Below are 22432 nucleotides of genomic sequence, written 5' to 3' on the forward strand. Positions count from 1 at the left end.
AGACATATTGTTCTTATTATACAGGGCCCCAGTGAGGTTGCATCTGGAATAATGTTCACTGATCTTGTCTCTCTCTACCAAACGAAGGGCATACTTATATCTGAGAGAGTGCAATGATTGATTCTTGGGATGGCCAGATCGAGAGATTAGGCAGACTTGGCCTGCACTCTCGAGAGTTGAACAGAATTAGATGAGATCTTATTTCTCAGAAAGCTCATAATGATAGATATGGAGTTACTGTTCCCCCTGCCAAGGTGTCTAGCACTTGGGATCAAAGTCGGGAGGTGGTCCTTGAAGGAGGAGGAGAATAAATGTATTTAACCAGAGGATAGTGAATCTTATGTATTCTGTACCCAAAAGGACTGTGGAAGCTCAGTTGATAACTACATTCAAGACAGATGCTTCCATTTGTGTAGGACTGTAGGCGTGGTTTAAACCAAAGACAGGCACAAGTTCACAAGTTATAGTAGAATTAGGCCATTCAGCCCATCGAGTCTACTCTGTCATTCAATCATGGCTGATCTCTGCCTCCCAATCCCATTTTCCCCGCCATCTCCCCATAACCCTTGACACCCACTCTAATCAAGAAATTGTCCATCACTACCTTAAAAATATCCTCTGACTTGGCCTCCACAGCCCTCTGTGGCAATGAGTTCCACAGATTAACTACCCTCTGAATAAAGAAGTTCCTCCTCACACTTCCTTTCTCAAAGAGCACCCTTTAAAAGCTGGAGTAACTCAGCGGATCAGGCAGCATCTTTGGAGAAAAGGAACAGGTGACGTGCAAAACTTTCTTAGGAGGGAGTAGGACGTCTGAAGACGGGTCTCGACCCGAAACATCACCGATGTCACGAGCTTTTTGTGCCTGCCTTCAATGCTTCCGTTTGTTTTGGTCTCATTCACTGCTCGCAAGGTGCTAGTTCCTTCAGCTCAGTGTCGCCTTGAGCTACTTGGGCTAAAGCAGAGAGCAGGAGATATTTGTCGGCCTTACTGTTGGAAGACAACATGCCTGACAACTTGGTCCAATGATGGGGAAATACTTCACGAGTTGCAGCACTGATTCCTGTCCACATAGAAAAAGAAATTAGGTGCAGGAGTGGGCCATTCGGCCCTTCGAGCCTGCACCGCCATTCAATATGATCATGGCTGATCAGCCAACTCAGTATCCCGTACCTGCCTTCTCTCCATACCCCCTGATCCCTTTAGCCACAAGGGCCACATCTAACTCCCTCTTAAATATAGCCAATGAACAGGCCTCAACTACCTTCTGTGGCAGAGAATTCCACAGATTCACCACTCTGTGTGAAAAAAGTTTTTCTCATCTCGGTCCTAAAGGATTTCCCCCTTATCCTTAAACTGTGACCCCTTGTTCTGGACTTCCCCAACATCGGGAACAATCTTCCTGCATCTAACCTGTCCAACCCCTTAAGAATTTTGTAAGTTTCTATAAGATCCACCCTCAATCTTCTAAATTCTAGTGAGTACAAGCCGAGTCTATCCAGTCTTTCTCCATATGCAAGTCCTGCCATCCCAGGAATCAGTCTGGTGAACCTTCTCTGTACTCCCTCTATGGCAACAATGTCTTTCCATAATTGACAACATCCAGTTTTAAAATGATGCTCTCAGATTTCTCACTGTAGCCAACTCTTTTTTTTTGCACAAAGTCCTTTGTAGTCACTCACCTCGTGAGAGTTGGTGCCGTGTGCCACTCTGGTTTTGCAAACTACAAAGAGAAACGAAGATCATTAAAATGTTTGATCACAGGCAACCCCTGGCAAATGTTCCCAAATATCTCCTCCACCAAACCTGGAGTGACCTAATGCCAGAAACGGTTACAGTGGGCAGTGCCACTCAACAGGGGTGGGACAGTGGCATAAGGGTGGCACAGAGCAGGGTAAAGTTGCTGCCTTACAGCGCCAGAGACCTGGGTTCGATCCCGACTACGGGTGCTGTCTGTACGGAGTTTGTACATTCCCCCTGTAACCTCGCAGGTTTTCTCTGGGTGCTCCGGTTTCCTCCCACACTCCAAAGACATGCAGGTTTGTAGGCTAATTGGCTTTGATAAAATTGTGGAAATGCCCCAGGGTGTAGGATAGTGCTTGCGTACGAGTTGACTGCTGATAGGAGCGGGCTCGGCGGGCTGAAGGGCCCATTTTTTCGTGCTGTATCTCTCAAAATTCTAAAATCTAAAGGTGCTCCTTGGACAAGAAGATTTGCTGATGCACAGGCAAATGCATGGCAGGTGCAGTATAATGTGGATAAATGTGAGGTTATCCACTTTGGTGGCAAAAACAGGAAAGTAGACTATTATCTGAATGGTGGCCGATTAGGAAAAGGGGAGATGCAGCGAGACCTGGGTGTCATGGTACACCAGTCATTGAAAGTAGGAATGCAGGTGCAGCAGGCAGTGAAGAAAGCGAATGGTATGTTAGCATTCATAGCAAAAGGATTTGAGTATAGGAGCAGGGAGGTTCTACTGCAGTTGTACAGGGTCTTGGTGAGACCACACCTGGGGTATTGCGTACAGTTTTGGTCTCCTACTCTGAGGAAAGACATTCTTGCCATAGAGGGAGTACAGAGAAGGTTCACCAGACTGATTCCTGGGATGTCAGGACTTTCATATGAAGAAAGACTGGATAGACTCGGCTTGTACTCGCTAGAATTTAGAAGATTGAGGGGGGATCTTATAGAAACTTACAAAATTCTTAAGGGGTTGGACAGGCTAGATGCAGGAAGATTGTTCCCGATGTTGGGGAAGTCCAGAACAAGGGGTCACAGTTTAAGGATAAGGGGGAAATCTTTTAGGACCGAGATGAGGAAAACATTTGTGGTGGTGAATCTGTGGAATTCTCTGCCACGGAAGGTAGTTGAGGCCAGTTCATTGGCTATATTTAAGAGGGAGTTAGATGTGGCCCTTGTGGCTAAAGGGATCAGAGGGTATGGAGAGAAGGCAGGTACGGGATACTGAGTTGGATGATCAGCCATGATCGTATTGAATGGCGGTGCAGGCTCGAAGGCCGAATGGCCTACTCCTGCACCTATTTTCTATGTTTCTATGCAAGGCAACGGGACGGAAACAATTGTAGAGCTGTGGTGGAGAAGATGGAGTGTCAGTGTGAAGGTGAAGTGGGCCGAACATCTTACCCATTCCAGCCAGATTCCTGCTCTCTCACCCCTTCCTAAAGGTCACAAATGCCTCACTGGCAACAGTCACACGCACAGCCAAACACGCCAAGGGATAGGCTGACCCAAAGTGTTACCATGCAAGGGGATTTTGATATCTTCATCGGGAGCAGACGGCCAGTGGAAACAGAGGACAAGCATTCATTATTAATTAAAATAAATTAAACATTGAAAAGATAAGGAGGCAGTTCACGGGATCTCGATGAGCTTACACAGTAAAGCTCTGGTGCATCTCAACATGTCTCTCTGCCCATTCCTCTCAGGAAAGAATGGAACCCATGCTTCTGTGCTGAGGAGGAGACATTGGAATTAAAACAAATGGGGCAGCAAAAAGCACAACAAAAGATGCGAGAAAAAGTAAAATAGCAGAATCTGAAGTTCATATCTCAGGTGCAACAGAATGAAATGGAGAATGGTTTACACACAGTGAAATGTTTGGTGGGGGTGCAGGGATTCTTTGGCTCTTTGGGGATAAAGTGGTGGTGAATCTGTGGAATTCATTGATGAAGATGCAAAAGGATTTGAGTATAGGAGCAGGGAGGTTCTACTGCAGTTGTACAGGGTCTTGGTGAGAACACACCTGGAGTATTGCATGCAGTTTTGGTCTCCAAATCTGAGGAAGGACATTATTGCCATAGAGGGAGTGCAGGGACGGTTCACCAGACTGATTCCTGGGATGTCAGGACTGTCTTATGAAGAAAGGCTGGATAGACTTGGTTTATACTCTCTAGACTTTAGGAGATTGAGAGGGGATCTTATAGAAACTTACAAAATTCTTAAGGTTGGACAGGCTAGATGCAGGAAGATTGTTCCCGATGTTGGGGAAGTCCAGGACAAGAGGGTCACAGCTTAAGGATAAGGGGGAAATCCTTTAAAACCGAGATGAGAAGAACTTTTTTCACGCAGAGAGTGGTGAATCTCTGGAACTCTCTGCCACAGAGGGTAGTTGAGGCCAGTTCATTGGCTATATTTAAGAGGGAGTTAGATGTGGGCCTTGTGGCCAAGGGGATCAGAGGGTATGGAGAGAAGGCAGGTACGGGATACTGAGTTGGATGATCAGCCATGATCATATTGAATGGCGGTGCAGGCTCGAAGGGCCGAATGGCCTACTCCTGCACCTAATTTCTATGTTTCTATGTTTCATGACTGTACTATTTCTGTGCTGGTGGGATCGTCTGACAGGATGGCTCACTAAACATGTCAGATGCTGGGTGATCAATTGATTGATTGAATTGACTGAAAGATACAGCATGGAAACAGTCCCGTTGGCCCACCAAGTCTATGTTGACCATCGATCCTCCCCTCACATTAGTTCCACACTGTTCCACTTACTCATCCACATCGGGAGCCATTTACAGAGGCCAGCCAGTGATGCTGCCTGTCCTGCTGAGTTACTCCAGCATTTTGTGTCTGCCTCCAAGTCCACCTACACCCTGTGTGTCCTTGGGATGTGGGAGGAAACCGGAGCACCAGGAGTAAACCCACGTGGTCACAGGGAGGTGGTGTAAACTGCACACAGACACAGCACCCAATGTCAGGATTGAACCTGGATCTCTGGTGCTGTGAGGCAGCAGCTCCAGCAGCTGTGTCACTGTGACAAACTTGGAGGAATGATCACGGCAGCTTCCAATATTAAAAAATCACAAATCACACTCTCCCCATGTACAGACCGCCACCAGAAATGTATTGCAAGCAATAAGGTCAGCTTCACATACGTGTTTAGGTACCATTTGAGCATGCAGAAACAGCAGGAAGCATGTGGCTGTCCCAGGGATTCAGTTGCTTGTTCTACTACTTACTGAATGGGAATGTCAGCTTGTGTTTCTTCAGCTCTGCCATCGTGTCTTCACCACACTGACTGGCGAGTTCCATAAATGGAGGCGAGCAAATGCGGTCATCTGCAAGGGGAGGAGAATCCACCATTTTAGTTAGAGTTAGCTAACCTGCGGGAAACCAGGGACAGGAGAGGGTGCATAGGTTCATCAGTCATTGGAGCAGAATTAGGGCATTTAGCCCATCGAGTCTACCCTGCCATTCAATCGTGGCTAACCTATCTTTCCCTCTCAACCCCGTTCACCCGCCTTCTCTCCATAACCCCCGACACCCATACTAATCAAACATCTGCCAGTCCCCACCTTAACAATACTCTGCACTTCAATCAACAGTTTGCAAAAGTCTGCGTTTGGGAAAGGAAAGTCCAGGCAGGGCAATACACCACATGCATACTGTCACAAAGGAGACACTTGGTAAATCTCTCTCCTTAGAAGAGAACAGTGTCTCGCAGTCACCAATTAGTAAGCAGTAGAAAATCCAAAGGTGATCATAAGTTATCCCTGAATTATGTTTGATTTAACGTTCTGGATTTTGTTTTTTAAATTATTCTAATGTTTGATGGACCAGAACATGGATCACAAGTCACAGCAAAGACCCACATATACAGATCATGTGCAGGGTATCCCTGGCACAACAAATACAGCTTTGGCTGCTCCTGCGATTTTGCTCAACACACTCTGAAACACATGTGGCATTGCACCCAAGGCACTGAACCCAAATTCATCATTGTGAATGTAAAAATTAGAAACCAATGTGAAAAAGTTTAAGAAGGAAGGAACTGCAGATGCTGGTTTAAACCGAAGATGGACACAAAATGCTGGAGTAACTCAGCAGGACAGGCAGCATCTCTGGATGAGAAGGAATGGGTGACATTTCAGATTGAGACACATCTTCAGACTTCAAACCACAAGATAGGTGAAGGAAACGGCAAAGCCACTCACGTATTTTTAAAGGAATATAATAATTTAAAGAAACGGAAGAAGGTTTCAGTAGATGAGGGGTAGAAATCATGCAGGGTTACAGAATTAATAGCCAGAGAGAAGGGGGCAGCAGGGTGGCACAGGCAGTAGAGTTGTTGCCTTACATCGCCAGAGTCCTGGGTTCAATCCTAACAACGGGTGCTGTTAGTACTGAGTTTGTGCGTTCTCCCCGTACCCTTGTTGGGTTCCCCCGGGTGCTCCGGTTTCCTTCCACATATTGAACACGTACAGGTTTGTAGGTTAATTGGCTTTGGTGGAGATTGTCAATTATCCCTCGTGTGTAGAACAGTGCGGGGTTTGCTGGTGGGTGAGGACTCGGAGGGCCAGGGGTCACGTTTCTGCGCTGTGTCTCTAAACTCAACTTCCCGATGTTGGGGAAGTCCAGGACAAGGGGTCACAGCTTAAGGATAAGGGGGAAATCCTTTAAAACCGAGATGAGAAGAACTTTTTTCACACAGAGAGTGGTGAATCTCTGGAACTCTCTGCCACAGAGGGTAGTTGAGGCCAGTTCATTGGCTATATTTAAGAGGGAGTTAGATGTGGCCCTTGTGGCTAAGGGGATCAGGGGGTATGGAGAGAAGGCAGGTACGGGATACTGAGTTGGATGATCAGCCATGATCATATTAATTGGCGGTGCAGGCTCGAAGGGCCGAATGGCCTACTCCTGCACCTAATTTCTATGTTTCTATGTTTCTAAAAGAGAAAGCAGGGTCTAAAGCAGCAGAGCCAATGGAGGTGAATGGATTGCTGGGCGACTGAGAATAATGCCTGGCTTGCGTGATAAAAATAACGGCGAGCCAATTGGTGCGACCACATTTCACAGCAAACCAGATAGCAACTTCCGGTTTCAAAGTATACTTGCAAAGTAAAGGAATAAGTTCATAGTTCATCGATTCTAGGAGCAGAATAAGACCATTTGGCCCATCAAGTCTACTCCCTCATTCAATCATGGCTGATCTATCTTTCCCTCTCAACCCCATTCTCCTGCCTTCACTCCATAACCCCTGACATCCTTACTAATCAAGAAATCTGCCAATCCCCACCTTGAAAATATCCATGAATTCCAAGTGGCAATGAATTCCACAGGTTCAACACCTTCCAACCAAAGAGATTCCTTCTCATCTCCTTGCTAAAGGTACATCCTTTTATTCTGATGTTATGGCCTCCTGTCCTAGACTCTCCCACTAGTAGAAACATCCTCCCCTGTCACTCTATCCAGACCTTTCACTATTCGGTAAGTTTCAATGAGGTCCACTCTCATCCTTGTAAACTCCAGCGAGTACAGGCCCAGCTCTCATATTTCTCATATGTTAACCCAATCCCTGGGATTAGGAAGAAACTCTTTGAACGACGCAGCTCGTTCAGAAACTTCACTTCAAAAACTACCCTTGGAGGCAAAGGCGACAGAGTATGAATGGTGACGGAAGGAACGGCAGATGCTGGTTTAACCCGAAGATAGATACAAAATGCTGGAGTAACTCAGGGGGACAGGCAGCATCTCTGGAGAGAAGGAATGGGTGGCGTTTCAGGTCGAGACCCTTCTTCAGACTAGTTAGGGATAGGGGAAGCAAGAGATATAGACGATGATACAGAGAGATAAAGAACAATGAATGAAAGATATTTTAAAAAGTAATGATGGTAAAGGAAACAGGCCATTGTTAGTTGTCTGTTGGGTGAAAACGAGAAGCTGGTGTGGCTTGTTTGGGTGGGGGGGGGGATAGAGAGAGAGAGGGCAAATGCCGGGGTTACTTGAAGTTAGAGGGATCAATATTCATACTACTGGTATGGATGGTGCTCAAAGTGACTTCTTTCATATTCCAAAGGATACTCAAGAGTTATTTTGAAGATTGTCTCTAAATTGTCAAGGAGTGGGAACACAGAACATAGAAGAGTGCAGCGCAGCAACAGGCCCTTCAACACACAATGTCCGTGCTATACACGATGCCACATTAAACTAATCTCCGCTGCCTGCACCTGATGGAGTAGTTCAATCATTCCCATAGATCCACCCTCTCCAAGAGTCAATGTGACTGGAGTTTGTGTGGCTTTGCAAATGATGGCACCCGTGGCATGGGATGAAAGGCTTTCCTTCTGCACTTTACAAGAAGAAAAATCCGCCTCTTATGCCTGAGCAAACCTTATGACTCAATCACCCGGCAATTAGCTTAGACAAATGGCGATAGGAGGAGTGTTTCCTACTTTATTTCCCTACTAGTCCTTTGGCTTCTTATAATAAGTAGATAGTGGCTTCAAGGGTTAGTTTTAGTTTCAGACACACAGCATGGAAACAAGTCCTTCAGCCCATCGATCACCCATTCACAATAGTTCTGGTGTTATTGCTTGAAGTACAGGATGTTATTGTACTTTCTCATCTACTCCCTGCACACCAGGGGCATTTACATTGACCTACAAACCTGCACGTTGTAGCGATATACGATGGCAGCCAGATGCTCACAGGGAGAACGTGCAGACTCCACACAGACAGCAGCCAAGGTCAAGATCGAACACGACGCAGTGAGGCAGCAGCTGTTACCAACTGTGCCAATATGCCACCCCTAAGCTGATAAAAGGCATTCAGCAATGCGCATTCCGGCAACGCCATGCAGCCGGGCCAAGCATACATTTGTTGCAACTTTCCTTCTGTATCAGTTCCTTGACCTATTCCACGGGACAGATTTTAAAACATTGAGTGAGTGAAATACTTCGCTTCAAGTGGAACTCTGTTAGGGTCAAAATAACCAATCATGAGGAATCTCAGAGCAGTGCCAGCAACACTTGCGCACATTCTTGTGGTTAGTATGAACACTGTCCTTTACATCAATATAATCCCACAAGTTGGTGTGACCACATCCACCTCCATACTGATTTACTGCACACTATACAAATCTACAGAAACATCACCGCATTAAAGGGACTTGGCAAAATAAGTGAACTGCCAGAAGATGATTGGGTCTTCTACAGTTGAAAAGAAACAGGCTGGGCGGTTACAGTGGCATCCGTGTGAAGGTGAGCTTTGATCATACAATCATAAGTGATAGGAGCAGAATTAGGCCATTCGGCCCATCAAGTCTGCTCCGCCATTCAATCATTGTTGATCTATCTCTCCCTCCAAACCCCATTCACCTGTCTCTCCCCATAACCACTGATGCCCAAACTGATCAAGAATCCATTTATCACTGCCTTAAAAATATCCACTGACTTGGCCTCCGCAGCCGTCTGTGGCAAAGAATTCCACAGATTCACCACCCTCCGACTAAAGAAATTTCTCCTCATCTCCTTTCTAAAAGAACGTCCTTTAATTCTGAGGCTATAACCTCTAGTCCTAGACTCTCCCACTGGTGGAAACATCCTCTCCACATCCACTCTATCCAAGCATTTCACTATTCTGTATGTTTCAATTAGGTCCCGTCCCTCCCAGTGTCGACAAACGTTCATCATAGGTCAACCCACTCATTCCTGGGATCATTCTTGTAAATCTCCTCTGGACCCTCTCCAGAGCCAGCACATCCTTCCTCAGATATGGTGCCCAAAACTGCTCACAATATTCCAAATGCTGCCTGACCAGCGCCTTGTAGAGACTTAGCATTACGTCCCTGTTTTTGTATACAAGCCCTCTCGAAATAAACGCAAGCATTGAGTTTGCTTTCGTTACTACTGATTCAACCTACAATTTAACTTTTTGGGAATCCTGCACCAGCATTCCCTGCACAAAATCATAGCTTCATTTTCCATTAACAAGAGGAGTGTTGCAGATTTTAGCCCCAACTTAATCAGAACACCAATCGCCATCGGATGCCAGACCCAGATTCAAATTCAAGTCATTCACCTATACCTTGCGTTCTCGATGGGTTTTAGAGTTCCCACCTTTTGCACTGTTTTCCCATTCCATTGTATTAATGTTCTCAACTCAATGGCTCACTACATTTATTGAAGGAATGACATAAGCAGTGCATCAAGAATCGCGTATCAAATAATTTATCCATGTGGCAAAGTGTACCATTAACAAACTAATCACATCCTTTTTCTAAAAAAGAACTTAATAACTTGAAAGCTTGATTGGTTCTGGACTTCCTATGATAATCAAATCCTTCATACAGTAGTTGGTCCCATAAAATTACAGTTCAATATTTTTAGCCATAATGGTTGGTTGTGTGGGTTGGTGCAATGAAGATTCTTGCCAATGGCAATGGCAGAAAATGTGCCTTCAACGTCGACAATAATTTAAAATCTTCACAATGAATACAAAAACAGGGATATGATGCTGAGGCTCAATAAGGAGCTGGTCAGGCTGCATTTGGAGTATTGTGAGCAATTTCTAGTGCTGCAGGGACTTTGATCGCCCCGACTGCAGATGGTTTGGCTGCCCCGACAACGGGAGAACAAGTGGAAGAAGATTGAACTGTCCATCACAGTGGATTCCACATTCCTCACTGTGATGTTAACTTTTATGTGGTTGTGTGTCTTGTTGCTTGTCACTTAGTATGTCTGTATGGTAACTCAAATGTTACTGTACCTTAATTGGTACGAGTGACATTCACCTGACCTTGAAACTAATTTTGGGCACCATGTCTGAGAAAGGATGTGCTGGGTCTGGAGAGGGTGAAAATCACTACCCTCTATGTAAAAAACTGGCCCTACACATCTCCTTTATCGGGTCTCCTCTTAACCTTTGACATTCCAAAGAAAATAATCCAAGTGTCCAACCTCTCCTCGTCTGAAGTGAAGAAGGGTCTTGACCCGAAACGTCACCCATTCCTTCTCTCCAGAGATGCTACCTGTCCCGCTGAGTTCACTGAGCGTGAAGCAAATAAAACGTTCAAATGTCAAATTTCCAAATGGATGGCGCTGGACATACCTCGCAGATCAGACAGCATGTGTGTGGGGGAAACAAACCAATTGATATTTCAGGGCAAAGGCTTTTTTTGTCAGAACTGGCCATGTGAAAAAACAAGTTGGTTTTACATTGCAGAGAGGGTGTGGAGGCATGACTGTGACAAAGGAAATACCTCTGACTGGGTGGACTGGCGTCAGGGTTGCTCCGGAGACCCAGTGTTTATTGAGGCATCTGAGTGGGAGGGATGGGGGAGACACACAGAGGCAGGGAGGCTGTGAAATGCAGGTCAAAGTGGCTGCTGAAAACTGTAACCAAAAGGAGAATGTTGGAAATGTGCCTGGAGAAAGAAAGGGCAAATTCATATGAGCAGAACATAAAGAGCTGGAGGAACTCAGAGGGTCTGGCAGCCTCTGTGGAAGGAGCCTTCTTCAGCTGCGTCCCGGCTATTCCCTGCACAGATGCTGCCTGGCCGGTTACGTTCCTCCAGCACTTGTGCTATGCTCAAGATTGCAGCATCTACAGTTCATTGCGTCTCTGGCTTAATATCAGAGATGGTTTTCTTTAAAGGGTCTGCCAAGGCCTGCAAGATCTCCCGGTTACTAATCCATTTCAACTCCGTTTCCCATACTGTCCTGGGCCTCCTCCATTGCTATAGTGAGGCCAGGTGCAAGTGGAGGAACAGCACCTCAAATTCTGCTTGGTTAGCTTACAGTCCAGTGGTATGAACATTGAATTTTCCAATGTTAGGTAACTAACCTGCAAACAAGCCTTTTCCCCCCCAATCCCCTCTCTCCTCTCCTCTCTCCCTCTCCCCCCCCCCCCCCCTCCCCCCCCCCCCCCCCCCCCCCCCCCCCCCCCCCAATCATTTAGTCCCCCCCCCCTCCCCCCAGTACCACAGCTGGACGCGCATCTATATTCTCCCTTCCCTCCACTCCCCCTCCATTCCTTCCTCCGACTTCACAATTCACAACAATTCTATTCTTATCTCACACCTTTTGTGTTTTCATCTCTGCCCTTTGACCAACTATCTTCCAATCCAAAACTCCACTCATCTGTATCCACCCATCACTCACCAGGCTTTGCCCAGCCCCATCTCTTTCAGCTTTCTCCCCTCCCCCTCCCCCTCCCATGACCACAATCAGTCTGGAGAAGCTCTGCCTTAAACGTCAGCCAATGTTGTTCTCTGGAGATGCTACCTGACCCGTCGAGTTACTCCTCCACCCTTTATGTATTTGTTTATGAACCAGTATTTGCAGTTCATTGATTCTCTGCCTTCACAGCCAAACTGGTTTATTCTGATATAACCAACTAAAACTGGTTAATTCGATAATGGAGACCTGAAGGCAGTACCTGCCTAACTGGAAGAGGTTAGTTTAGAGATACAGTGTGGAAACAGGCCCTTTTGTCCAACAGTAACCACTCTGTCCACTAGCACTATCCTACATACTAGGAACAAGTTTTAATTTTACCAAAGCCAATTAACCAACAAACCTGTACTTCTTTGGAGAGTGGAAGGAAACTGGAGCACCTGGAGAAACCCACGTGGGCCACAGGGAGAATATAGAAACTCTGTATCGAAGCCACTGTAGTCAGGACCAAATTCAGGTTTTAGTCATGGAAGGCAGCAACGCAAAAGTTTCAAAGGTTTCTGTATCAGTCACCTACACCAATTGTCATGTTTGTATTCTTTTTGTATGTGCTGCATTGGCAACAAGCATTTCACTGCACCACATAAAAAAAGAATACAAACATGACAATAATAAAGAACTTTAACATAAAAAACATCCCCCCACAATGGTTTCCATTATGAGGGAAGGCACTAAGTCCAGTCCCATCCCCATGTCCACCCATAGTTGGGCCTATTGAGGCCTCCGCTGTCACCGCTATGGAGGCCCGATGTTCCAGGCCGTTCTCCCCGGGTAATGGTGCTCCGGCGTCGGGAGAATCTTCACGGCAGTATGGGACACCTGGAACGGCCGCTTCCCTTAACGGAGACCGCGGCTTCCGAAGCCAACAAGGCCGCGCCGGATGGAGCTCCACAACTGGCGATCTCAGCAAGAGATCCCAGGCTCCCGATGTTAAAGTCAGCGCCGCCGCCCGCAGCCGGCCGCTCCACGGACCCGCAGCTCCGCGATGTTTCATCGGCGGTCTCAGCTCACTGGAGCTCCAGCGCGGCGACCCGGCAAGGCATCGCCCGCTCCGCGACAACGTTCCAGCACTGTGCCGCCGCCGAAGCCGAGGTTCTGGGCGGTCCCCGACAGGAAAACGCCGCTCCAGGCCCCGCTGGTAGGCCGCGAGGACGGGTCGGTGGTGCAGCCCGGAGAAAAGCTGCCTCTCCGACCAAGTAGGGACCCAGAAAAATAGTTTCCCCCCTTCCTCCCCCCCCAACCCCACATAAAAACCACTAGAACTCCAGAACAAAAACACTTTAACTGACTAAAAATAAAAAAAAGATGAAAAAACGGACAGCTGCAGGCTGGGCAGCCATACCATACAGGACGGCGCCCCCTATTGCCCAAGTCCAACTCTACTGCTGTGCCACTGTGCCAGCACGTGTGATTGTTACATTGAGCTTTGTTGAAGCAGTGCAGGAAGACACAGACATGTAGGATGGAGTATTAAAGTGAAAAGCAACTAGAAGCTCAGGGCCAACAACCACAGCATATTTCACATTAAAGCTGATTTCAGTGTCGAGCAGCAAAACTCTAGAGCACGAACGCATGCGAACATTTACCAAGCGCTCCCAGCATAAGGGAGAGTTCCAGTCAGGCAGGAGCCAAACTGTGTAAACAGGACTCTTCCAAGCAGGAACTGATTCATCCATCACCAATCTAAAACCAGGAAATACAGCTGGGAAACAAATACATTTACAACTGTCCAATTACAATATTCATGTACCAAGCACCCAAGTCCATAGATTGTAATGAAAAGGAACTGCAGGTGCTGGTTTACACCAAAGATGGACACAAAGTGCTGGAGTGACTCAGCGGATCAGGCAGCACCTCTGGAGAAAATGGATAGGTGACCTTTTGGGTCGGGAGACTTCTTCAGGCCAAAGATCCTAGCTCGTTATAGGATCTTTGCTTCAGACTGGAGGGGCAGGTGGGTGTAGAATGTCTACATACACTTCCCTCCCTCACCCTGTTTCCTCCCCCTTCCTCCACTAAAAGCTGGTGAACCAGTCCCACAGTTCACAACAATGGGGCCACACCATCCTTAGCCTATCAGGGAACCACCCTTGCATTCCCCTCCCCCAGTCACCATAGTCTGTCTGAGGAAAGGTCCCAACCCAAACCGTCACCGAACCATTTCCTGCCAAGATTCCGCCCGACCCACTGAGTTATTCCTGCATATAGTGTCTATCTGATTGTAAGCTCAGTGGCAGTTCTTCTGCAATCAACACTTGGTCCAAGAAACAAAAACAAAACGTGGGTTAGCTGGAAAAGATGTTGGCTGTTTTATACAATGGTTGTTGTTGTTGCGTCAGAGTTAGAAAACTGAATGTAACTGTCCTTCATACAACACAATATTGGGACATCAAGTGGACACAAAGTAGTTCTGGCATGTTTTAGGGCAAATATATATATATATTTTTTATTTTGTTTAGTTTTGAGACAAAGGGAGCAACCCTACAGCTGCGCCACCGTGGCGTGATCTTTAATCGCTTCAGTTAAATGTACAATCTGGTTAGCAATTACACACTGAACTCAGTTTCCGTAATTATATCCTCTTGGATTCACTGGAAACTAATTTCGAGCACAAAGAGCAGTAACTACTATGTGGCCTAGGTCAGTAAACCTGACCGGGCCACATTTCTATCCACAGGAGTCATGTTCATTAATATGATATTGCTGTGTTAACAAATCGACAATCTGTTAATTGTGTCCATGAGGAGAAAGACAACAGCCATTAATGACTTTATAAATGCAGGTGTGTCCTTTTAAATCAACAGTGGCATTTGCCTTGAGGGTTTCATGATTTCATGCTGAGTTTGTTGCCCACAGTAACAGGGGCTCAGCGGTAGAGCAGCTGCCTTATAGCACCAGAGACCCGGGCTCCATTCTGACCACGGGTGCTGTCCGTACAAACGTTCTCCCTGTGACCGCGTGGGTTTTCCCCGGGTGCTCCGGTTTCCTCCCACACTCCAAACGACGTACAGGTTTCAGATTCAGATTCAGATTCAACTTTAATTGTCATTGTCAGTGTACAGTACAGAGACAACGAAATGCAGTTAGCATCTCCCTGGAAGAGCGACATAGCATATGATTTCAATAAATAAATCCATTTACATGCATACAGTCATAGTGTTTTTCCTGTGGGAGGAGTGTCCAGGGGGGGGTGGGGGGGGTGGTGATTGGCAGTCACCGAGGTACGTTGTTTAGTAGAGTGACAGCCGCCGGGAAGAAGCTGTTCCTCGACCTGCTGGTTCGGCAACAGAGAGACCTGTAGCGCCTCCCAGATGGTAGGAGGGTAAACAGTCCATGGTTGGTGTGAGAGCAGTCCTTGGCGATGCTGAGCGCCCTCCGCAGACAGCGCTTGCTTTGGACAGACTCAATGGAGGGGAGCGAGGAACCGGTGATGCGTTGGGCAATTTTCACCACCCTCTGCAAGGCCTTCCGGTCGGAGACAGAGCAGTTGCAGTACCATACTGTGATGCAGGTGGTAAGGATGCTCTCGATGGTGCAGCGGTAGAAGTTCACCAGGATCTGAGGAGACAGATGGACCTTCTTCAGTCTCCTCAGGAAGAAGAGACGCTGGTGAGCCTTCTTGACCAGAGTTGAGGTATTGTGGGTCCAAGAGAGGGGTGGGGAGAGAAGGGTGGGGAGAGGGAGAGTGGGGGAGAGGGGGGGGGGGGGAAGAGGGCAGGGGAGAGGGGGGGAGAGAGGGGGGGAGAGAGAGGGGGGAGAGGGGTGGGGGAGAGGGGGTGGGGGGGAGAGGGGGGGGGGGGTGGGGGGGGGGGTGGGGGTGGGGGGGGGTGGGGGGGGGAGGGGGGATGGAGAGGGGGGGGGGGGGGGGAGGGGGGGGGAGAGAGGGGTGGAGAGAGGGGGGGGGGAGAGGAGGGGTGGGGAGGGAGGGGACGGGGAGGGGGTGGGGGGGAGAGAGGGAAGGGGGGGGAGAAGGTATGGAAATAGGGGAAATGTAGGAGAGACTTGAAATGAGAGAAATCAACGTCCATGTGGGACTGCCACGATGGCACAACGATAGAATTGCTAGTTTATGGAGCTTGCAGCGGCGGAGACCCAGGTTCGGTCCCGACTACGGGTGCTGTCTTTACGGAGTTTGTACGTTCTCCCCGTGACCGCGTGGGTTTTTTCCGTGATAATCGGTTTCCTCCCACACTCCAAAGACGTACAGGTATGTACATAGGTTAATTGGCTCAGTCAGTGCAATGAGAAAAAACAACCAGAGCACAGAACCAGAGTTACAGCTACAGAGAAAGCACTGGTAAAAAAATAAACCAAACACAAAAGGGGATTTGTAAAGTTCAAAACAAAACAGACTTCTCAAACTGCAACTCATCCCCAATTTTGTGGGTTATGATTGGGTTTTACTTTGAGCAATGTGTGAAGACAAATGCCTCCATTGGCTTCATCTACACTTCACACTGCCTCGGCACGGCCACCAGCAAAATCGAGGACCAGACTTGGTCTTCTCCCCTCTCCTATCAGGCGGGAGGTACAGAAGTTTCAAAACGAATACCTCCAGATTCAGGGACCGTTTCTTCCCAGCTGTTATCAGGATTTGAGTATAGGAGCAGGGAGGTTCTACTGCAGTTGTACAGGGTCTTGGTAAGACCACACCTGGAGTGTTGCGTACAGTTTTGGTCTCCTAATCTGAGGAAAGACATTCTTGCCATAGAGGGCGTACAGAGAAGGTTCACCGGACTGATTCCTGGGATGTCAGGACTTTCATATGAAGAAAGACTGGATAGACTCGGCTTGTACTCGCTAGAATTTAGAAGATTGAGAGGGGATCTTATAGAAACTTACAAAATTCTTAAGGGGTTGGACAGGCTAGATGCAGGAAGATTGTTCCCGATGTTGGGGAAGTCCAGAAACAAGGGGTCATAGTTTAAGGATAAGGGGGAAATCTTTTAGGACCGAGATGAGGAAAACTTTTTTCACACAGAGAGTGGTGAATCTCTGGAATTCTCTGCCACAGAGGGTAGTTGAGGCCAGTTCATTGGCTATATTTAAGAGGGAGTTAGATGTGGCCCTTGTGGCTAAAGGGATCAGGGGGTATGGAGAGAAGGCAGGAACAGGATACTGAGTTGGATGATCAGCTAAGATATTGAATGGCGGTGCAGGCTCGAAGGGCCGAATGGCCTACACCTGCACCTATTTTCTATGTTTCTATGTTTCTATCAGGAAAATGAACAGTCCACTCATCAGCTAGAGTCTGGCCCTGTCCTCCCATCTACTCATTGAGTCAAGAGTCAAGAGTCAATTTAATTGTCAATTTAATTGCGTACCAAAACTGTACGCAATTAATTGGAGACTTTCTTTAATCAGGCGATATAGGATTTTAATGTTATACCTGGCCCTGTATCCATTACCTGTACCTTGTGAATGGCCCCATTCATATACTGTTTTTTGGTGTATTCATGTATAGTGTATTCTTTGACTGGATAGCATGCAAACAGAAGCTTTTCGCTTTTCACTTTACAGATGACAATAAAACACTAAACTAGTGTCATGGGGAAAGCCCCTGTAATTCTTTGCTACCTTTTCCTCTCTGACGGAACAATCGAGGTTCTGTGCGAAATGTTTGAGCAGTAAGATATCACCTGACTTACTATAGACCATACAGAAACCAAATACAGACACAAAAATGCTGGAGGAACTCAGCGGGTGCAGCAGCATCTATGGAGCGAAGGAAATAGGCGACGTTTCGGCCCGAAACCCTTACGGGTTTCGGCCCGAAACGTTGCCTATTTCCTTCAGGGTTTCGGCCCGAAACGTTGCCTATTTCCTCTGCTCCATAGATGCTGCTGCACCCGCTGAGTTACTCCAGCATTTTTGTCTACCCCCAATCATCACCTATTCCTTTTCTCCAGAGATGCTGCCTGACCCGCTGAGTTACACCTGCTTTTTCCTGTCCGTCTTCATTCAAACCAGCATCTGCAGTTCCTCCCTACACATACTGAAACACAATGCTGGCATGTAGCAGCCCAGCAGCCCAGTATTCTTTCCATCTCCTGGCTACTCCTGGATAGCCAAGACTATTAGGCTTCAAGCTTGCCTTCGCTGATCCCCAATACTTGCACAGGACCAGGCTGGGAACATAGACAGCAATGCCAAGCTGCCTGGCTGGACTTGCCTTTGCCAACTGAACTCCGAACAAGAAAGAGAAGGCACAGAGAAAATTAGAGATACAGCATGGAAACAGGCCCTCCGGCCCACCGCGTCCGTGACGACCTGCGATCCCCGCATATTAGCAATAATCGCCACACACTGGGGACACTTTACAATTGTGCCGCACCAATTAACCTACAAACCTTGCTAGATGTCAGCAGATCTATATCGGTGAGACCAAGCGGAGGTTGGGCGATCGTTTCGCCGAACACCTCCGCTCGGTCCGCAATAACCAAGCTGACCTCCCGGTGGCTCAGCACTTCAACTCCCCCTCCCACTCCACCTCCGACCTCTCTGTCCTGGGTCTCCTCCATGGCCACAGCGAGCAGCACCGGTAATTGGAGGAACAGCACCTCATATTCAGTTTGGGGAGTCCTGGGGGCATGAACATCGAATTCTCCCAATTTTATTAGTCCTTGCTGTCTCCTCCCCTTCCTCAGTCCCCCTGCTGTCTCCTCCCATCCCCCAGCCTTCGGGCTCCTCCTCCTTTTTCCTTTCTTGTTCCCACGCCACCCCTGCCATCGCTCACTCTGAACAAGGGTTTCGGCCCCAAACGTTGCCTATTTCCTTCACTCCATCGATGCTGCTGCACCCGCTGAGTTTCTCCAGCCTTTTTGTGAACCTATAAACCTGTATGTCTTTGGAATGTGGGAGGAAACTGGAGATCACAGGTCACAGGGAGAACCTACAAACTCCATACAGAGGCAACCTTGGTCCCGTATTAGCCGGGACATCCCGTGTATTGGGCTAAATTGGTTTGTCCCGTGTGGGAAAGCCCTTATCCCGTATTTGACTGCTATTACTCGGATCGAGGGGACTGTCGGGTCGGAGTGCCGTTTCCGGCCCCGCCTCACCAGACCCGACGTAGTGCAGCCCGTGGAGTGCAGCAGCAACCCGGCCAGCTGTCCGACCTTCGCTTACCGCCAACACCACCACCCCTCCTTCCCATGGCCAATCATTGATTCATGATTTTGGACGGGGTGCCAGACTTTGCGTGCGACCTCGCACGGGCCTAAACTCCTCAGCTGGCCTGCCGGCTGGGCTTTGTGTGTAGTCCAGCACCCGGGGCCAACTCACCATTACACCCAGCCACCGCCAAGTCGGTCAACGAATTGCCGTCGGGAATTTGTCTCGTATTTTGTCCCTTGTTTGGGAGTGAGAAAGGTGGCAACTCTACCCATAGTCAGGATCGAACCCGGGTCCCTGGCACTGTAAGGTGGCAACTCTACCCATAGTCAGGGTCAAACCCGGGTCCCTGGCACTGTAAGGTGGCAACTCTACCCATAGTCAGGGTCCAACCCGGGTCCCTGGCACTGTAAGGTGGCAACTCTACCCATAGTCAGGGTCAAACCCGGGTCCCTGGCACTGTAAGGTGGCAACTCTACCACTGTGCCACCGTGTGGCCTTAAGAAATGGAACAAAATTAAAATGAGCCTTTTGAGAATGCAGCAGCAGTATCTCATGAACCTTTTTTGCTAGTTTAATATTGCACAAACAATAGGCGCATTGTGGTTTAGACAGAGTCAGCTGTGACAACATCTCTAGACAGCCACTAAAAGAGAAAGCTTTCTGGCAACCTGCTTGTACTCGCTCTGATTGGGCTCGCCTTTATTGACCAAAGGTTGTGGCATTCTGCTTAATAGCTCTGGTTATCATCCAACTCCGCAGTAGACCGGTCGAAACAAAATAACTGAACAACAGGAACCAATGAAGTAATGCTCATAAACCGGCAGGTGAGCAAAGATTCCACGTCAATATATACACTGTGGACCTGTGCCTTTTATTGTGGCTCAGCCCAGCAAATACTTTGGACCAGTTTCACTGTTCCGTACCATTTACCATTTATACAAATACTTAAATATTACAAAAGAGCAGACACAGATCGTTAAGGGAACGACACATTGAGGGGGGACAATTATGGACAGATGCTAAAGTTGGAGCTGCAACATTCCAATTTGATCTGTTCTCAGGACTGAGACAGGTCATTGCTTCTGCAGTTGGTTTGTGCCAAGTTGCCTCGAATACTTTGGTCTTATACAGGCGACCCCTGCTTTCCCAGCTGTTGAAGCAATGGACAATTACCCTTACAGTTTTCACAAACCCCTGCATGAAAATTGGGGAGGGGGGGCGGGGTGGAGGGGGATGGGGACGGTGTGTGGGGGAGACGGGGGGGAGGGGGGGGGGGGGGGGGGGGGGGGGGGGGGGGGGGGGAACAGTGGGGGGGCGGGGCCAATATATATGATGTACTGGGCTGCAATCATAACTCTCTGCCACTTCCTGCAGTCTTGGGCAGAGTAATTGCCAAACCAACCTGTGATACATTCCGACAGGACACTTTCCATGGTGCATCTGTGGGGGGAAATTGATATCCAAGCCAACTTTTGTTAGTCCTCGAAAGAAGTAGAGGCATTGTTGTGCCTTCTTGGCCATTGTGGTTCAGTTGGACAACTTGGGCCAAAGGGCTGAATTACTCTACCACTCCAGCCGTGGGTCACAGGAGCTAAGTGGCAGTGGATTATCTGCCACATCACAGTGTTGCCCTGCTCTAAAGAACAGAAAACTCAAGATTGCTGTTCTCATTAAAGGTGGAGAGGGCCGATTTCAAAACGTCGTGGGGAATTATATGGTTAGCGAGAATGAGTTGGAAAATCATCTGAAAATAAAGGGGGTGGCAAGGAAATTTGGATGACCAGAAATACAAGGCTGGTCCAGTGGGAAGTATCACACATAGATCTGTTGCAACTGAACCCAGCAGACGTGCAGGAGGAACATTTCCACTTGTTACCATTGGGTAACCAGAACACAAACCAGAACAGCATAGGAAGAAGGAAAGAAAGAAAGGGAGCCAAGGATATCAAGGAAATTCTCAAGAGTTGCCAAGAGGGAAACCAGGGATACAGGTGGAGGGCGGGGGGAGAGTAAAGGAATGCTCAGTCTGCTAAATGGTATAAGCATTGTGATCATTGATTTTATTGCAAATAAATATCGCTTGCCCATTAATAGGATAGCACACAACAGACACTTTTCACTGTACCTCGGTACACACGACAATAAACTAAATGACACTAAACTTAATAGGCGTCCCTCTCAATTGGCCGTGTCTAATTTTCCTCAGTTGCTCAGTCAAGAAACTTATCTGCACAGACTGAGACCAACATGCCCTTTAAATCCAAGGAATAATCTTCTCTGGAGCCTCCACGCCAACTCTTCAGCTTGGTTATCCAACTGGAGTAAGGGGACAGGAAGTTCCTGACTGGGCCTCCAATTATAACTCAGTTTATTGGATTCAGATTGGATTAAGGGTCAATACAAAAAGGAATATGGAATCATACAGAATGGAAAGCTACTTTGGCCCACCATGTCATTGCCAACCATCAAGTACCCATCCATCCTAATGCAGTTTGATCAATCGACACACAAAAGCTGCAGATCCTTGAGATTTTAAGTAAAAACAAAATGCTGGGAGCTTTCAGCGGGTCAAGCATCATCTTGGAGAGCGAAAGAGAGTTAAGGTTTCAGACTAATGATTTTTCACTGGACTGGAAACATTAACCACGTTTATCTCTACACTGATGGCTGCCTGACCCAAGTATTTCATCAGTTTCTGCTTTAATTGCATTGGAGGCTGCTGGATTGTAATAAAATGTAAACTGGCTCACTATACATTTATCCAACACTCCATGGCTATGGCTGACTATTAATCTTCTACTGCAGTTGTACAGGGTCTTGGTGAGACCACACCTGGAGTATTGCGTACAGTTTTGGTCTCCTAATCTGATGAAAGACATTGTTGCCATAGAGGGAGTACAGAGAAGGTTCACCAGACTGATTCCTGGGATGTCAGGACTTTCATATGAAGAAAGACTGGATAGACTCGGCTTGTACTCACTAGAATTTAGAAGATTGAGGGGGGATCTTATAGAAACTTACAAAATTCTTAAGGGGTTGGACAGGCTAGATGCAGGAAGATTGTTCCCGATGTTGGGGAAGTCCAGAACAAGGGGTCACAGTTTAAGGATAAGGGGGAAATCTTTTAGGACTGAGATGAGGAAAACATTTTTCACACAGAGAGTGGTGAATCTCTGGAATTCTCTGCCACAGAAGGTAGTTTTTCCTTCCATTATTTATTATGTAAAATAATCTGTGTGTTATGATTGTGTTTATAATTTGTTTGGTTGTTTTGTTGTTTGTCTTTTGCACAAAAGTCCGCGAGCATTGCTACTTTCATTTCACTGCACATTTCGTAT

The 22432-nt window shown here is 47.5% G+C and overlaps 1 protein-coding gene across 2 annotated transcripts in view; it reads right to left on the reverse strand.

Moving 5' to 3' along the window:
* Positions 1–22432, reverse strand: part of itpk1a (inositol-tetrakisphosphate 1-kinase a) — a 224821-nt gene that overhangs the window by 18678 nt on the left and 183711 nt on the right. For both annotated transcript variants that reach the window (XM_055640067.1, XM_055640066.1), the window contains exons 6-7: positions 4983–5081; positions 1683–1723 (exon numbers count right to left, since the gene is read on the reverse strand). In XM_055640067.1, coding sequence (XP_055496042.1) covers positions 1683–1723; positions 4983–5081 — 140 coding nt within the window. The remainder of the gene's footprint in view (positions 1–1682; positions 1724–4982; positions 5082–22432) is intronic.

This window comes from Leucoraja erinacea, chromosome 9, assembly GCF_028641065.1.
Source record: "Leucoraja erinacea ecotype New England chromosome 9, Leri_hhj_1, whole genome shotgun sequence".
NCBI lineage: Eukaryota > Metazoa > Chordata > Chondrichthyes > Rajiformes > Rajidae > Leucoraja > Leucoraja erinaceus.